Consider the following 15,656-nt stretch of genomic DNA (forward strand, 5'->3'; position numbering starts at 1 on the left):
CATAACAAACCTAATTATGTTGTGTATTGACGCGCTGTAAGAAATGACTATTAATTACTGTATTTTTTATTTCTAAGGCGTGGATGTCGGATAACAGACTAATTGATCCGTTTATCTTCACGTCTAATAGATAACCATCATTAATTGCACCCTAATGAGGAGTTTGCAATTCCACTCAGTCACTTCCACTAAATTATAATAAAGCCTTGTGTTTATAATGCAGCTGCAGGATTATGATCATCTGATGATTAGTCGTCCATTGCTGCTGTGTCTATAGGCGTGACATGAAATCAATGCAGCAGTATGTATATATATGATTAAAAAAGGCAGACATCATCCTCCCTATAAATAAACAATAGAGTTTAACACTGAGAAGAGTTACATCAGTTTTATGACTAGGAAGCCTCCCCCCCCCCATAGTCCCACTCTGTTCACACATTTATGGGCAAAGTCTCCCCCTGCTGGTGTAAATGAATATAACTACCCCCCATAATACACATAATATTACATCATTTAAAAACCTGTAATCTTAGTTTGAATTTATTTGTTTTTATTTTCTTGTAACATTTTCAGTTTGTGTCTGCAGACTAGCTGCAAAAGCTTTATACTCAGGTCTGTGCATGCAGGATTAGTTTTACCCTGATTTGCAAGTTTGTCCCTTTAGTTTTAAATGTTTACGTTCTGTCCAACTTTAATCTCAGTTTTTAGGGTTTCTAGTAGAATCACAGGGTAAATGTCTATGGAGGAGGGAACCTGACAAAATCAAAAATAAATAAATAAAAATAAATGCAAAAATAAATACATTTAAAAATCAATTAAAATAAATATATAAAAGGGAAGATTAAACAGAAAAGTAAATAAAAAAGGGAATTAATAAAAAAGATAAATAAATCAAGAAGCAAATTAAAACAGAAATATCAATTTGTCACATTTTATCAATTAATTAATGGCTACATATATTTTTTATATTATTGTTGCTGCATTTAATGAGCCATTAATTAATTGATAAAATGTGACATAAATTGATATTTATGTTTTAATTTGCTTTTTTTATTTATCTTTTATTAATTCCCTTATTTTATTTACACTTCTGTTTATTTATTTGTATTCATTTTTAAATGTATTTATTTTTGCTATTAGTTTTGTATTTATTTATTTATTATTATTATTTATTTAGATATGTATATACTTATTTCTTTTTTTGTTCTTAAATTATTTTTTCTTGTTCTCTGTGGGTTTATGTCCCATTTTGTTTTCTTTTCAAGGCAATGGTGATATGTATATAGTTTGTGTTAAAAGCTATTTGTATGTGCAACAATCCTTGTCTATGGTACATCGATTTTCATTTGACAAACTCAATAAAAAGTGGATCACAAAAAAATTAAATGATTAAAAGATTAGGTCATTTTAACTGGTTCTGTAGAACCATTAGTAAACAAACTTCCTCTCACAGCTCACTGTTACTTTCCTACCCTGTCTTTCTCTCTTAAGAATCCTCTGTTTGCTTTGTAAAGCTTTGTGTACAAAATCTATAAAAAGTCTGCACACACACATAACCCCTTTATGCTTCACAGTTTAAATTAGCTTTAAAACAGGCAACTAATGTATGATTTGAGAGGCAATTTTGTAATTATTCAATTAATTAAAAAAGAAAAGGTGGGATTTTTCCAGCCTTCAAATGGTCTACTGACGACAAACTCGCCGGCACAATCTTCCACCTCACAGTGAAATTCTTTCCAGATCACTAAAATCCATTCAGAACAGTGCAAACAGCGTTTTCCCAGAACCTTTAGAAAACCACTAATCCCACCCGATAACAGTCTGCCCTTTGTGCACACAGTGAACCCTACAACTCCCCTGATCACAAGTACTGCCAGACTAAATTCCTTAGCCACACATATTGCAAGTCTGCAGATACAAGGTGAATTCCTTCAGATACAGAGGCCAGAGACCTACTCTATAGATGTGTGTAACACACAGATAATTGTGCATTGGTGGTGCTAAAATCTTACAGTGTTCATAATAATCTATCTCAATTGTGAATATACTCTATTTGCCTTGATGTTAGACGCAAGTGCATGTTGTTATATCTGGAAACACAAGCGTTCTGCTCAACTGAACTGCTGAATTCAACCACATGATATCCCCCACACACACACACAGATGTGAGTCACAGCCAAATTAGAAAGCTTTACTAATTAGTGCCACTGCTGGAAAAAGAAAAAAGAACTTTCAGGAATTCTGAAACGCAACTAAAATCATTCTGGCTGATTAACAAAAATATTATGTATGCAATGAATCATCATAGTGCAGCTTTTGGAACGGTCTATTGAGAGTTTACTGGAATCATCCTGCTGTATTTACTGATGAAGAGAGCAGTAGTGCGTTTGCTTTTCGAGAGAGATCTACACCACTGATGACTGGAGACAATCCAACTAGAAGACACACAATTTTATAATACAGAGGTATCCAAATGGTAACTCTATGTAGTTAAAAAGAATGGTTCAACATGAACTCTGGAAAATATGCTTATTCGCTTTCTTGGCAAGAGTTAGATGAGAAGCTGGATATCATTCTCACATTAGTTTGGTAGATATGTGACTTTTAGGTTGTAGACAGCTTTAAAGCTAATGTCATACTAGCTTGTCGCAAAGGAGGCTAAATAACGCTTCAAAATTATGCAAAATATTGTCGAGGAAAAACTGGCATGACCATTTTCAAAGGGGTCCCTTGACCTCTGACCTCAACATATGTGAATGAAAATGGGTTCTATGGGTACCCACGAGTCTCCCCTTTACAGACATGCCCACTTTATGATAATCACATGCAGTTTGGGGCAAGTCATAGTCAAGTCAGCACACTGACACACTGACAGCTGTTGTTGCCTGTTGTTTCTGGGCATTATGTGTCATTGTTTTGTGTTGTTAATTGATTGATTGACAGCCCTTCTTTGGACAAAGCCAGACTAGCTTTTTCCAGTCTTTATGCTACACTATACTAATCAGCCACAGCTATATGTTTATCATACAGACTCCTGGGTTTAGATTTTCTCACCTAATTCTCAGCAAGGAAAACAAATGTGAATATTTCCCGAAACATTGAGCTATTTCTTTAAGGTAGTAACCCAGTGATACCAGAAAGACTTGGACACAACAAGGGAGTGCTTGATTTAACAGTTTTGGGTGTGGAACTGTGTCAATTCAAACCAATAGCACTTTTTGAAACTAACTTAGAATATATCTTGTGACCCATCCCCCACTCTAATCGCAAGATTCCCAGGCCTCCTTCTCCTCCTCCTCAGAGGGCTTAACTCTACTCCTGGTGTCCCAGATTACACAGCCAATTAGGGCGAAGGCAAAGCCCCTTCTGCTACCAAGCCTGACCAGAGAGTGGTGTGTGTGTTCGAGTGTGTGTGTGTGTGTGTCATGTTACTGTCAACCTGTTGTGAGGCAGCACAAGGACACAGAATGTCTCTGGTCTGAAGAAGAACCTTCAATAATCTATAAATAAAAAAAAAAGGTGAACGCTGATCAGGAGGACAAATAAACTCTGTAGAGACTGTACAATTTAATTTCCCAAATATATATTATCCAACCTGAATTGTGCAAACAATGTGCTGGACTTCCTTCATTTTCACATGTGAATTGAATGTACTTCAGACTCTATAGGAAGCGCAGAGTTGTCAAAGTTGTTATGGATTTCATTATATTTTATTCAGCAGTACCAACAGCTGAGAAATAAGAAACTCATTTAAATTCATAAGCAAATCCCAACAAATATGGTGTGTGTGTGTGTTTGTGTGTGTGTGTGAGACAGTCCAGGGAGGTGCTTTCTGAAAATGAGCCACACATGAGCAGAAAAAAAAACTGGAGCTCCTGTCTGAGTCTTTCTTCTCTGTTGTTGACCCTGTGGGCTGTGCTGAGGAATGCATTTGGGAGACCACTGTGCGCATGCAATTATGCCAATGAAAATGCACACTCAAAACATTCTGCCACTTTCACCAATACACATCATTCATTTATCTGAGATCACTGCCTCAACGGTAGCTGCAGAGTTTCCAGTGTTTGCGTGGGTGGTGCTGCCGTATCTGGTGAGGCTTCTGGACTTGGGTCCCGTGAAGGACGACCTGCTACCTTGTTGAATGTGGACGCCAGGAGGATCCTCGCTGTCGTTATTACCATCACTCTCTGGTTCAAGGTCGTCGTCCTCATCTCTGTTGTTTGTCTGTTCTCTGTAGGGTATCAGGGTACTGCGGATGAAATGTCTATACGACTTGCCAAGAATCCCAACGCTGATTTAAGAAAGAAAGAAAGACATGTAATTTTTTCTATGGTATCTTGGCACAAAAACCCACACATGAAATAAACACAATATCACTAAATATGTGGAAAGTATTAGTCTATGAATCATTCCACTGTTTCAGTTGATTAAAGATCTGGTTAGATGGCAATAAAGATTCCCATTAATTACGTATGAAATCTGAGATTATTCGGTTCAAACTAGATTTAAAGAAGCACAATATGACCCCCGGGGAACACTGATAATAGAGTCATGGAGAGAGTGGATATTACTTCACATAATGACAATAGTGTTACATTTTTCATACTATTTACCAATTTCTAAGAAGCTGAAACAAATAAGCAGGAGAAAAAAGAAGTGTTTCTTATGTGAAGTGTGGCTCGCCGCCCAATAATTACACTTTTCTGAACACCATGTGTGTCAGGCGGGAAGAAATTCTTTAGGTCAACATGTCACAGGAGTCACATGACTTTGTTTACTGAATGGCTGCGGGTACTCTCTGGCCGTACTCCGCTGCTAAAAGTTAAACTTATACCAACTTTTATTTGGCCGCACTTCGCCGCAGAATCAAACGGCCGCAGCTCGCTGAGCTCAGGAGTGGCTGCGGCACCTTTTTATAGACATTGCATAGCAGCTCGCCGCAGGCTGCACTTCGCCGCTGCTCTGGTGGGAATTCGGCGTTGGGAGTTGGTGAACCAAACCAGAACTAAATTGCCAAAAACACGACACCAATTGCATCCTCATGTGGCTCTGTATGCTGGATGACTAAGTAGATAACTATTTGCTAACAAGTTAGCTAATAGTTCATCAGTGGTGTGTTTCCGTGAGTTTTTTTAGGAATATTTCTGGGACCCTAGTGGTCACAAGTCACTTTATGTCTCTGACATCATTGTACACACGGCAGTAACCGTTATATGGCAGTAAGGAAACAAATCCCATCCTCCTGAGTGTAATATGTGACATATTGTGTGATGTTTTACACCACCTGACATTGGCCAGCTGCTGGTTCAGCTCCTCCGCCAGGGCCTTGGTGTCACAGTGCTTGGCCTGCGGCGGGCTCTGCCTCCCGGCCCGGCTGCCGAGGTACAGATGGGGTGACCGTTCTTTGGGCGAGGGCAGCAGACATACCATCAGTGGGGATCGCTGATTAACTATGCTGCTGAGAGCTGGACGCCTGTGGGACGTTCTGGGGGGGAAAAAGTCAGATCACAGAGCGGGGCGAAAAAAAATGCATGAATTTATTGTATATTAACACCCAAAGAGAAACATGCTAATGTAAAAAAAGATGTATATAAAGATGGATGACATGACAGCTCCAATTTCTCTCTAATACTCACTCGATAGGTTGTATAAAATAAGAGAAAACACTTGTGAACTTTCACTGTACATCTTTTAAACCGTTAATTAATCCAAATATTATAAAAGATCAGTCTTCATAGTAGTTCATCCATGCACAGACAGCAGCTGTATAAGCATTTTAAAAAGGAGACATTCCTCACGTGTTCCATTGTGTCATACATACTTCCTGTAGAGTACTCATGGTGGAAAGTTAAACAAAACCCGAACTAATTAATCAGGGAAGCTGCTGTGGTAGCGAAATTCTCAATATCCAGGTGCAAATACAAAAAAAATATACAGTGTAATGTTTTTTATTATCTTTTCAATGTCTGCGAGGCAGCTGGAAGCCGTGTTGACGTTCCTCCAAATCATGTTGTGTGCATCCACCCTCAGGAGGGGAGCGAGCTTCAAGCTCAGCTTTTTGATTGTTTGGACCTGACAGCAGGAAAGAGCACCGGGCCTCTGACAGCTTACACAACTGCCAATCTCGTGTCAGACACAGCAAAGCAACATAAAAAACAGGCTGTCAGACAGTCCCTCCTATCGGACAGAGCTGTGAATCTGTCTACATCAATCATCATATTCCAGTTAGAGGTCTGACACGACATCCGTCAAACAGACAACTTTACTGCCGGAGCCATTCACTTATTTACGCTATAAAATGTCGAATCAGGGTCAGACTGGTGGAACATATGGATGGTTAGACAATAGATCATATTAGTTAAAGAGTCTTTAATCAATATTTTTTTTCTTTGCGCACAATTCTTATTTCTCTCAAATTTTGTTCACAAATTTGCTAAAAATCTGTGTTAGTGAGCACTTGTCCTTTGCCAAAAAAAGCCATCCACCTGACAGGTGTGGCATATCAACTGGATGTGCCAGATGCTATTGAAGGTACCACTCAAGTCGGTTAAGACGGCGCACTGCGGTCAGGTCAAGACCCCGGTGGGGACGACGAGCACACAGATTCCCCGAGATGGTTTCTGCTTTCTGTATGCAGAAAGTCTTTGGTTGTGCAAACCAACTGTTCAGCTGTACAGGTGGCTGTTCTCAGACGACCTTGCAGGTGAAGAAGCCAGATGTGGAAGACCTGCGTTGGCATGGTTACTAGGGTTGTCGTGGTAAAGGAATTTCCCCTGCAGTGATAATGATAACGGCTTCCTCCCACAGTCCAAAGACATGCAGGTTTGGTTAACTGTTGACTCTAAATTGCCCGTAGGTGTGAATGTGAGCGTGAGTGGTTGTCTGTCTGGCGACCTGTCCAGGGTGTACCCCGCTTTCGGCCAATATCAGCTGGGATTGGCTCCAGCCCCCCCCATGACCCTGAATAAGATAAGCGGTTACAGATAATGGATGGATGAATACTTGTTTATTGTTCAATGCAGAACACAGGAGGGCAATGAGATGCAGCGTTTTGTCCAGCTGAGGGGCTTTGGTTGTGTCTGGTTGCTATGATACGGAATATCAAATTGTCAGCACAAGGTAGAGTACATGCGCTTGATAAAGGAAAGGCTGAAGCATGTAGGGAGAGAGGACAGACCCGTGGGTCTATGTGTATTCATCTCTCCTCCATTGTTGTTGTTGTTCAGCACTTGTAGCTACATGTGTTGAGGATATGATGGTTGGTCATAGTGGAGTTTTACCGTGAGGTGGACATTTTTCAACTGTTGGCGACCAGAAAAAAACACCATACAGTACATGCAGCGCTCAGCGCAGAATAGACGCTCAACACCTCATCACGCTGCTGCCGTTTGAAGCAAAGTGTAAAAATGAGGCGCTCCCATTGCAAAGAATTAAAAAAAGAAAATAGAGGTTATGGCAGTTGCTTGCCATCCCCTGCGGTTTGCTTATCAATATCGCGGTATTGCAATATTGCGATTACTGCGACGGCCCTTGTGGTTACACGTGGTCTGCGGTTGTGAGGCCGGTTGGATGTACGGCCAAATTCTCGTAAACGACACTGGAGACGGCTCATAGTAGTAAAATGAACATTCAATTCACGGGCAACAGCTCTGGTGGACATTCCTGCAGTCAGCATGCCAATGGCTCCCTCAAGACCTGTGACATCTGTGGCATTGTGTTGTGTGATAAAACTGCACATTTTAGAGTGGCCTTTTATTGAGACCAGCCTGAGGCACACCTGTGTAACAATCACGCTGTTTAATGAGCATCTCGATATGCCACACCTGTCAGGTGGATGGATTATCTTGGCAAAGGAGAAGTGCTCACTAATGCCTAGTTCACACTACACGACTTTAACACAAAAGCCCCTGATCAGAGGCAAATCGCCGTTGGCTCCCTGCTCGCACACTGGCGCTGGAACACCATGTGTGAACTGTTCAAAGACATGAACCGAGAGGCTCGCCGATGCCTCGCAGACACATTCCAGATATCCAGCATGCTAAATATCTGGACCTGTCGGAGACTCCGGCCACGAGCTACAGCCAATGAGAGCGTGAGACACGGGTTGAGGGAAAACCTGTGGGAGGAGGGCTCACCTGTAACAATGGGAACTTTACTGTATGTGTTGCATATGCAACACAGAGCAAAGTTGTTGTTGCACCTACAGTAGGGGAATAAATTAAAAAAAAGAGTGTGGAAACCAGTGGAAACAGGATATTTTGTGAACACACGTGCCAACAACAACATCAGAAATGTGACTTGCATATGGTATCACATCATTTACCGTGTATTTCTTGTGTGTTTTTGTGACAAAACATAGTTGGAGACCTCATCGGGAATTCCTCCTGGTGAAAGATCTGTGTGATCTGTAGTGTGCGACCTCCTGTCTCCGGTCAGTCATGTAGTGTGAAAACCACAACGACTTAAAGCCTCCCGATTACAAGACAGCAAGTTGTGTAGTGTGAACAGTACAGCGATCTGACCATTTTGAAAGTCGTGTTGTGTGAACTTGGCTTTACATGGATCTTAACAAATTTGTGAACAACATTTGAGAGATAAGCTATGAAAATGGGAGCAAGAAGTGTTTATGTTTTTGTTCAGTGTATATCAAAGTTGTCGCTGGTAACGATGAACCCACAGAGAATTATTACCTGACTCTTCAGTCTACGGAGCTTTATGATTTTGTTTAGCTTTTTGTTTTGGTTGTCAGGCCTTCAACTTTACTGTTTTGGTTCACCACTCTCATCAGAAATGTTTTCGGCAGCAGCCAGGCAGCTGTTTTTTAGCAACAACAAAAAAAAGACCACTGTATGCCACCTGTCCTCAACCCAACCTTTACTCCGCTTTAACTTACCTGTGCTTGAATGCGCCACTACATCCCGTCTCCTTGGGGTCAGCTTCTCCCGTCTTCACTGAACCATTAACGCTGGCGAAGGCCATTCCTGAGTCTCTCTCAGTCCTATTCCTCACTGCCGTGTTGAAGGTGTCAGAGTACAAAAGACGCCCCACCTCCTCTTGGATGTCCCTCAGGTCCTTCCTGCCAAACGTCACCCAGGCCACAAAACAGAAGAAGCTGTACAAGCACTAGAAATGGAGGGCAAAAAATAGTGAAGTGTCACTCAGAGTTCTTTATACTCAAATCAATTCTTTCCTTAATGCAATAGCTAGTTTGGTTCAAGGATAAATTGAATAGATATTCAACATGCTTTCTTTCTCACGGCCACTTACTCTTCCGTGTTTTTAAAAAGGTCACTACAGCTATTTCTGTCCTCATAAAAAGGTCACATACAGAGCAGGCAATAAGCTGCTGCTGTTAGCGTGATATTTCCCTCCCTGTCCACCCACCTGGCTAAATACTGGGGAGAGCCTGTCCAAGCAAAGCACCTGTGTTGAGTCAACATCTCCTCTCACTAACTAATTCATTACGGCCACCAGGCATAACCAGCACTCAATGTCGTTCTGTTCTGCTCGCTGCCGTCTGTATTCACAGATGGTGAACCGGCCTTCACTTCACTCTGACCAGTTGAAGGCTTCGGATGAGGCAATATAGTTTCGGATGTTTCAACATGCTGCTTTTGCAAGGGAAGACATTTCAGGTCAGTTATGAGTCAAAAAGTTTTCTAAAAAATGAGAGGAATGCTAAGTGGATTAATTGGAGCGGCCCATTTGCATTTAAGGTGATTAGTACGTTTGCAGCACATTGTAGGATTCTTATGGCGCCTACCGCATGCAGCAGCCATTTTGTGCTGTTTGACGACATCCAGCCCCTGGAAAAACACACATAAGAGCTTGTTGTGACAAACTGGTTGGCTTCTATTCATGCATGATATGATCATTTTAGCACTAGGGTCTAACATTTTGGTCAAGAATCTGTTTGTTGCATTACTATATTTCTAGCAGATAACTATATTTCAATAACTTTATTGAGAGCAAAACTTTTTCAAGAGAAACATGAGAACAAAGAACAACACTTAAATGTCAGACCTGAGATACAACTGCACAACTAGAAGTGTACAAGAAACCATGCACACGCTTGATCAAATATGAGTAACTTAATCAAGAAACTAAATAAGAGTCATAAAAAGCATTGGATAGTAAAGCTCCAAAACTAATGAGGGAGTCGAGTGTGAGACTTGTTTGCTGTTCAGTTCAATTAAGTTAAGCTACCTCTTTTTCTTACCGTCTCTCAACTGTATTAGTGTTATATACATATATATTAGGGCTGTCAATCGATTCAAATATTTAATCCCATGATTGTCCATAGTTAATGCAGATTAATCGCAAATGAATAGCACATTTTTTATCTGTTCAAAATCTACCTTAAAGGGAGATTTGTCAAGTATTTAATACTCTTATCAACATGGGAGTGGACAAATATGCTTGCTATATGCAAATATATATACATATATATGAATATTTGTGCTATTAATGAAAATACACTTTATCTACACAACGTAAATAAAATGTATGAGGTGGTTCCTCGCAGATCTTACTTTGGGCTAGAATGACAGCTGAGTGTTGGTGATGGCTTTTGTGCCTTATCCCATTCAGATGATCCCTTCAAAGCATACATATCATAAAGATTTCCCCAAATGAACCTAATCTAATTGATATAAATCCTGCCCGTATTTGTGATTTTCAGCATAAATGTCATCTCCATTCTGGTAAATATACAACCGAGTGAAAACATAGCAGAGGGAATAGTACTTCCTCCGTCTACCACCTGTTCTGAAACTGAACAAATACTCACTTGTGATATGATGGTGTGTCCAGGTCCATGATTAGGCTGAAGTAGCGGACAGCCAGCTTCTTTTGTACTATCTCCTTTTTGGCCAAAGTCTCTGCCTTCATCTTGTGCTCGGTGAAGAGGTCTACACTGGCAGGTTAGGAAGGGAGTGAGGGTGTAAAAATACAGGACAGAGAAGAGACCATAGGGGATTGGAAGAAGAAAAACATATAAAGAAATAGAGGTCACAGACATTGGTGGATCTGTGATATAAAAACATACCACAACATTAAAATGGCACTATAGACAACACTCTTTCATTCTTAGCATACTTACGCCATGAAAGACTTAGATGATTTCTCCAGAGAATTGTGTTCAAAGAAAAAAGACAGGTAAAGGAGAAGGGCAGCCAGGACTTCATCAAGCTCTTTACTCCTGGACACAGACGAGCAATTAGCATCAGTGTAGGACATCTCTAGTCATACAGTGTACAACAGTGGAAACCGTGTGCGTATATAAAATCGTGGCTGCGGTCGGAAAGTAAAACAATTGCATCCTAATGTCTTTTCCTAACCACTTTTCCTTGACCTCAATGGAAAACATCATGAGGTCATGGAAAGATGTGAAGGAGAATTCATAAGGACTTGGGAAAAGACAACCGTGGTGTTAGGAAAATCCGATTGCACTTCACTAGGCTCCGTAATGATGATGCGACGGCGGCGGATGTTAGTGATGCGGGTCTGCCGTGTTCTATGGCAAGCCGTTTTAACATTTATTAGCTAGACTGGATATTCATTACTGATATCTGCATCGTCATTTGCCCAGTCAAAGCTGTAATTCAAGAGATCTGTAATTCTATTTCAACTAGTACAATTCAAACTACTTTTGCCATTCATGTGTATGGGGTTTCTCATCACAGATATCTACAATTTAGTTGCAGATATCCGCAATGTGAATTACGGATATCCGCAACTGAATTATGACTAACCGTAATTCCAGTTTCAGATATCTACAATTTAATTCTGACAGGTCAGAATTCCAGTCCAAGATATCTTTAATTCCCCTCAATTCAATATATCTACGTTGTCCTTTTTAGATATCTTGAATTAAGTTTTAACTAGTCAGAAATACATTGTAGATATCTTGAACTGGAATTATGACTAGTCAGAATTATATATATATAGACAAATCATAAGAAAAAAGAAAAAGTGGGTAGGGAGAGGGCGTAGGGGGTGGTTTGGAATTGGGCCTTAGAGAATTCGACCAGCTCTTTAAGTTTAAGTCTTTAAGTTTAAGTCTTATCATTAGATACTTCCGGGTCATTTCACTCCGTTAGGAACCTTCCTCGGCAAAAAAGACTTTTCGACCGCAGCCCATTTCTTTGTCTTCCTTACTTCAATACAGCCAAGAAGCAGAAGGGAATGGGAAGCGAGTAATTCTCCTGAAGCAAACTGACAGCCACCTCTACAACACAGAGAGTAAGAACAGGGTCAAAGGTCATCTAGCACTCACTGGGCATAGAAATATGTCATTCTTTGGCAAAATGCTTGTTATAATATGATTTGATATGATATCATTTTGGAAAAACAATCACTAAGAAATAGTGGTCGTAATTTGGTTGCCCAACACCTCAATCTTTTTTGGGGGGCAATCTATGGATACCAGTGCAAACTCTGAAGTAATGGAGCAAGTAATCACAAATGCAAATCTGCATCTGTTCAGCAATAACCAATGCTCTTCCAGGAGACAGAGAGGAGTAACTGAGTATTATAGTTATGAGTCAAACAACATATTGACACTTGCGTTTAACATCATCAGTGGTGATGCGGCCCCCTTGATTCTTCAATACGAAGGACCTGTAAGCATGCAGATGAGCAGGGCTCAGGCTCTTTCTGATGCTTTGGCGCCCTCTATGGTTCGATGTGGAGATCTCAGCCAACCTGAGGAATAAGCATAGACTGTAGAAAGGAGGTGGACCTACAGGGCAGATTGGTCTGTGAATGTGAGGAGCAAAACATTGTGTGCAATTACAAAAAAAGATGGGTCATCATAGGGCTATGTTTCTTCTGCTTTTCATATAATCATAAACACAGTTGAATAACTTGGGCATATACAGTATTTAGTTGCTTGTTGAGTCAGCCTACCACTCTGATCGCTGCTGAAGATCGCTGAAATTGACATTGATTTGACTCCTTTTCCTCAAAACGCCCTCCTCTGTTGGACCAGAACTAAAAGAGATTGAAGATGTTTTAGCTATATCATATATTATGTCAGGACAACGCAGGCAAAAACATTGTTTTCCATGCACTGATCAAATTTTGAGATTTTGCTTCCATAACATGTCTTCTTTCAGACTAGTTGCTGTTTATTTTACTACACTTCCTCACCTCTGTTGATTTCTCCTAAATTCACCAAAAGTTAGCATTAGATAATGCCTTATTTGCATATTTAAATATAACATTTCAGAAAACTTGTTATACAAAAAACAATTGTCTTAATATCAGTAATCAACTGGGAAAGTTTCATGGTGATATTCACCTGTAGTGTCTACTGTGTACTGTTTTCTCAAAATGTGTTTTTTCTCAGACTGTGAGCCATAAATCTCCACTTCAGTAGCACTTACATACACCAAACCTTCCAGTTTCATTCCTATCTATATTCTAAAGGTTTTTACAGATGGGTTTGTTCATATATCATTCATAGCCTCATTTATAGAACATTTTATCCCTAAAAACATGTTAGAAATGGATTTTCTATGGCTGTGCACAGTATTTTCTGTTTTCAGTTTTCTGTTTTTATATATCATTCATTGATTTATACAATATTTTATTCCAAAAAACATGGCTGTATTTTTATGGTTGTTGATGGTATTTTCTGATTTATGGAGTGATAAAAAGAGATATCCAAAATCTCCTCTATAAAAGCCTTTGACTAATATGTCAACAAAATGAAACAATAATTTTGAGCCTGGCTTTATCCAATATTCAGATTTCTGTTCTGGAAATGTGAGCAGATTAGTACATATTTAATAAGATAATGCCTCATTTGCATATTTAACCACACAATTCAGGAAAAGAATTACAAAAAAGAATTGCCTTAATGTAAATAATCAACTGGGGAAGTTTCTTGGCGATATTAACCTGTAGCGTCTTGCAAAATGTATGGAATTTTACAATCCATATCTTTAAAGGCTGTTCTCTCAAAATGAGTTTTTTTTCTTTAAACCTCCACTTCAGTAGCACTTACATGCACTCAACTCTCCAGTTTCATTCCTATCTATATTCTGAAGGTTTTTACAGAGGGGTTTGTTCATGTATCATTCATAGCCTCATTTATAGAACATTTTATTCCTAAAAACATGTCAGAAATGGAGTTTTTTATGGCTGTTGACTGTATTTTCTGTTTCATGGAGTGATGAAAAGAGATATCCAAAATTTACTCTGTAAAAAACTTTGACCCTAATATGTAAAAAAAAAATAAAACAAGAGTTTTGAGCCTGGCTTTATCAAATGTTTACATTTCTGTTGTGGAAATATATGCAAATTAGCACATATTTAATAAGATAAACCATATTTAAAAACCTTTGACCCTAATATATAAAAAAAAGAAAGAAGAATTTTGAGCATGGCTTTATCACGTTTACATTTCTGTTGTGGAAATGTATGCAAATTAGCACATATTTACCTCATATGCATAATTAACCATAATATTTCATAAAACGTGTAATACAAAAATGAATTGCATTAATCTAAGTAATCAACTGGGGAAGTTTCATGTTGTTGTTTTTTAACCCTATTCACCTGTGGTGTCTCCCCTTTGTCTCGAGGCTGTTAGCACGTGCAGTATGCGAGCTGGTATTAGTATGTTAATTAGACCCAGCTGCTCTCACCTGATCAACTCCAGTGTCCGAGTCTCATCCCTCCACACCCAGCGGTCTGGAGGCGGCACACTCACCTGAAAGGTAACCTTACGTTATTACCTTTAATGTCAGACACACCTTTAAATGTGTAACATTAACATGAACTGTAAATATTGACCATTGACGTTACTAAGTTATATTTAAGTTAGATATTGCAGCACAAGCACCGGTAGTAGGTTAGCTAGTCAAAGAGTAGTTAACAGTAACTAACTTATAACGGTATCAAACGTTTTGTTTTTGTCACACAACGTCTTTAAAAACGTTTAAAGTTCGTCCGTATCAATGTGGTAACTTACGTTTCTCAGCTCCTCGGGATATTTCGGCATTGTTGTGATCAAAACTTTCTCCAGGTTGACTCGAACTTCTTCCTCCGTGCAGTTGGTTAATGTTAGTTAGCACTGTTGCCAGGCAACAGTCAATGGTGAGGGAGGGGCCCCCTCTAACGTAGGGTGGTGTCTAGAAGGTAACCTACAAATTGCGAAAACTTGCAAAAACTATAGAAAAACTTGTAAAAACTCTCGCGAGATACGATAACCTTTCTCAACTTTAACCATTCGAGGGTGTCAGTGGCATGCATGTAAAACCACAACAACACATAATAGATGTAACTCACAGTCTGCCTTTTATTTACTTAGGAGGACGGTCTGCAGGACAGATAATAATGCACACAGTGCTTTTTCATAGACTAAGCTACTGGAGTTACCCTGCACTATACTCATTTTTAACAGTCTCTTCTGCATTATATTCACTTTTTTAATAGTCCTGTATAACAGCTGTTGCCCTGCACTATGTTCAGTTTTAACAGTTTTCTTCATCTCCTTGTATTTTTATATCTGTTATATTTTTTTGTACTTTGTACTTTGCACTTCTAACTTTTTTACTGCCTTTTTACTAACATGTTTTGCACTATGGAACTGTGATGCTGGAAACTTGAATTTCCCTCAGGATCAATAAAGTTACTATCTATCTATC

The 15,656-nt window shown here is 39.5% G+C and overlaps 1 protein-coding gene across 2 annotated transcripts; it reads right to left on the reverse strand.

Annotated features, from left to right (window-relative positions):
• Positions 1 to 4,007: 4,007 nt before the first annotated feature.
• ppp1r36 (protein phosphatase 1 regulatory subunit 36) lies at positions 4,008 to 15,111 on the reverse strand. Of its 2 annotated transcripts, XM_074612532.1 has the most exons (11): positions 14,981 to 15,111; positions 14,655 to 14,719; positions 12,910 to 12,993; positions 12,569 to 12,705; positions 12,160 to 12,229; positions 11,102 to 11,200; positions 10,790 to 10,915; positions 9,764 to 9,806; positions 8,894 to 9,123; positions 5,285 to 5,485; positions 4,008 to 4,291 (listed from the first exon to the last, which is right to left on the reverse strand). In XM_074612532.1, exons 1-11 carry the CDS (start codon positions 15,008 to 15,010, stop codon positions 4,015 to 4,017), a joined length of 1,362 nt encoding a protein of 453 aa, XP_074468633.1. In that variant the 5' UTR covers positions 15,011 to 15,111; the 3' UTR covers positions 4,008 to 4,014. The 2 variants fall into 2 exon arrangements, with proteins under 2 accessions (XP_074468633.1, XP_074468634.1); XM_074612533.1 differs by lacking the exons at positions 14,655 to 14,719; positions 14,981 to 15,111 and adding an exon at positions 14,450 to 14,586.
• Positions 15,112 to 15,656: the final 545 nt, after the last annotated feature.

Source organism: Sebastes fasciatus, chromosome 17, assembly GCF_043250625.1.
Source record: "Sebastes fasciatus isolate fSebFas1 chromosome 17, fSebFas1.pri, whole genome shotgun sequence".
Lineage (NCBI taxonomy): Eukaryota > Metazoa > Chordata > Actinopteri > Perciformes > Sebastidae > Sebastes > Sebastes fasciatus.

Bases quoted from the DNA above. Each gene is read 5' to 3' on its own strand.
- ppp1r36 (XM_074612532.1), bottom strand. From the start codon at position 15,010: ATGCCGAAATATCCCGAGGAGCTGAGAAAC. The intron at 11,201-12,159 runs GTAAGGAAGACA...GTCTGTGTCCAG, and splicing joins TGCTTCTTGGCTGTATTGAA to GAGTAAAGAGCTTGATGAAG. The intron at 5,486-8,893 runs GTAAGTTAAAGC...TTTCCCCCCCAG, and splicing joins AGTGGCGCATTCAAGCACAG to AACGTCCCACAGGCGTCCAG.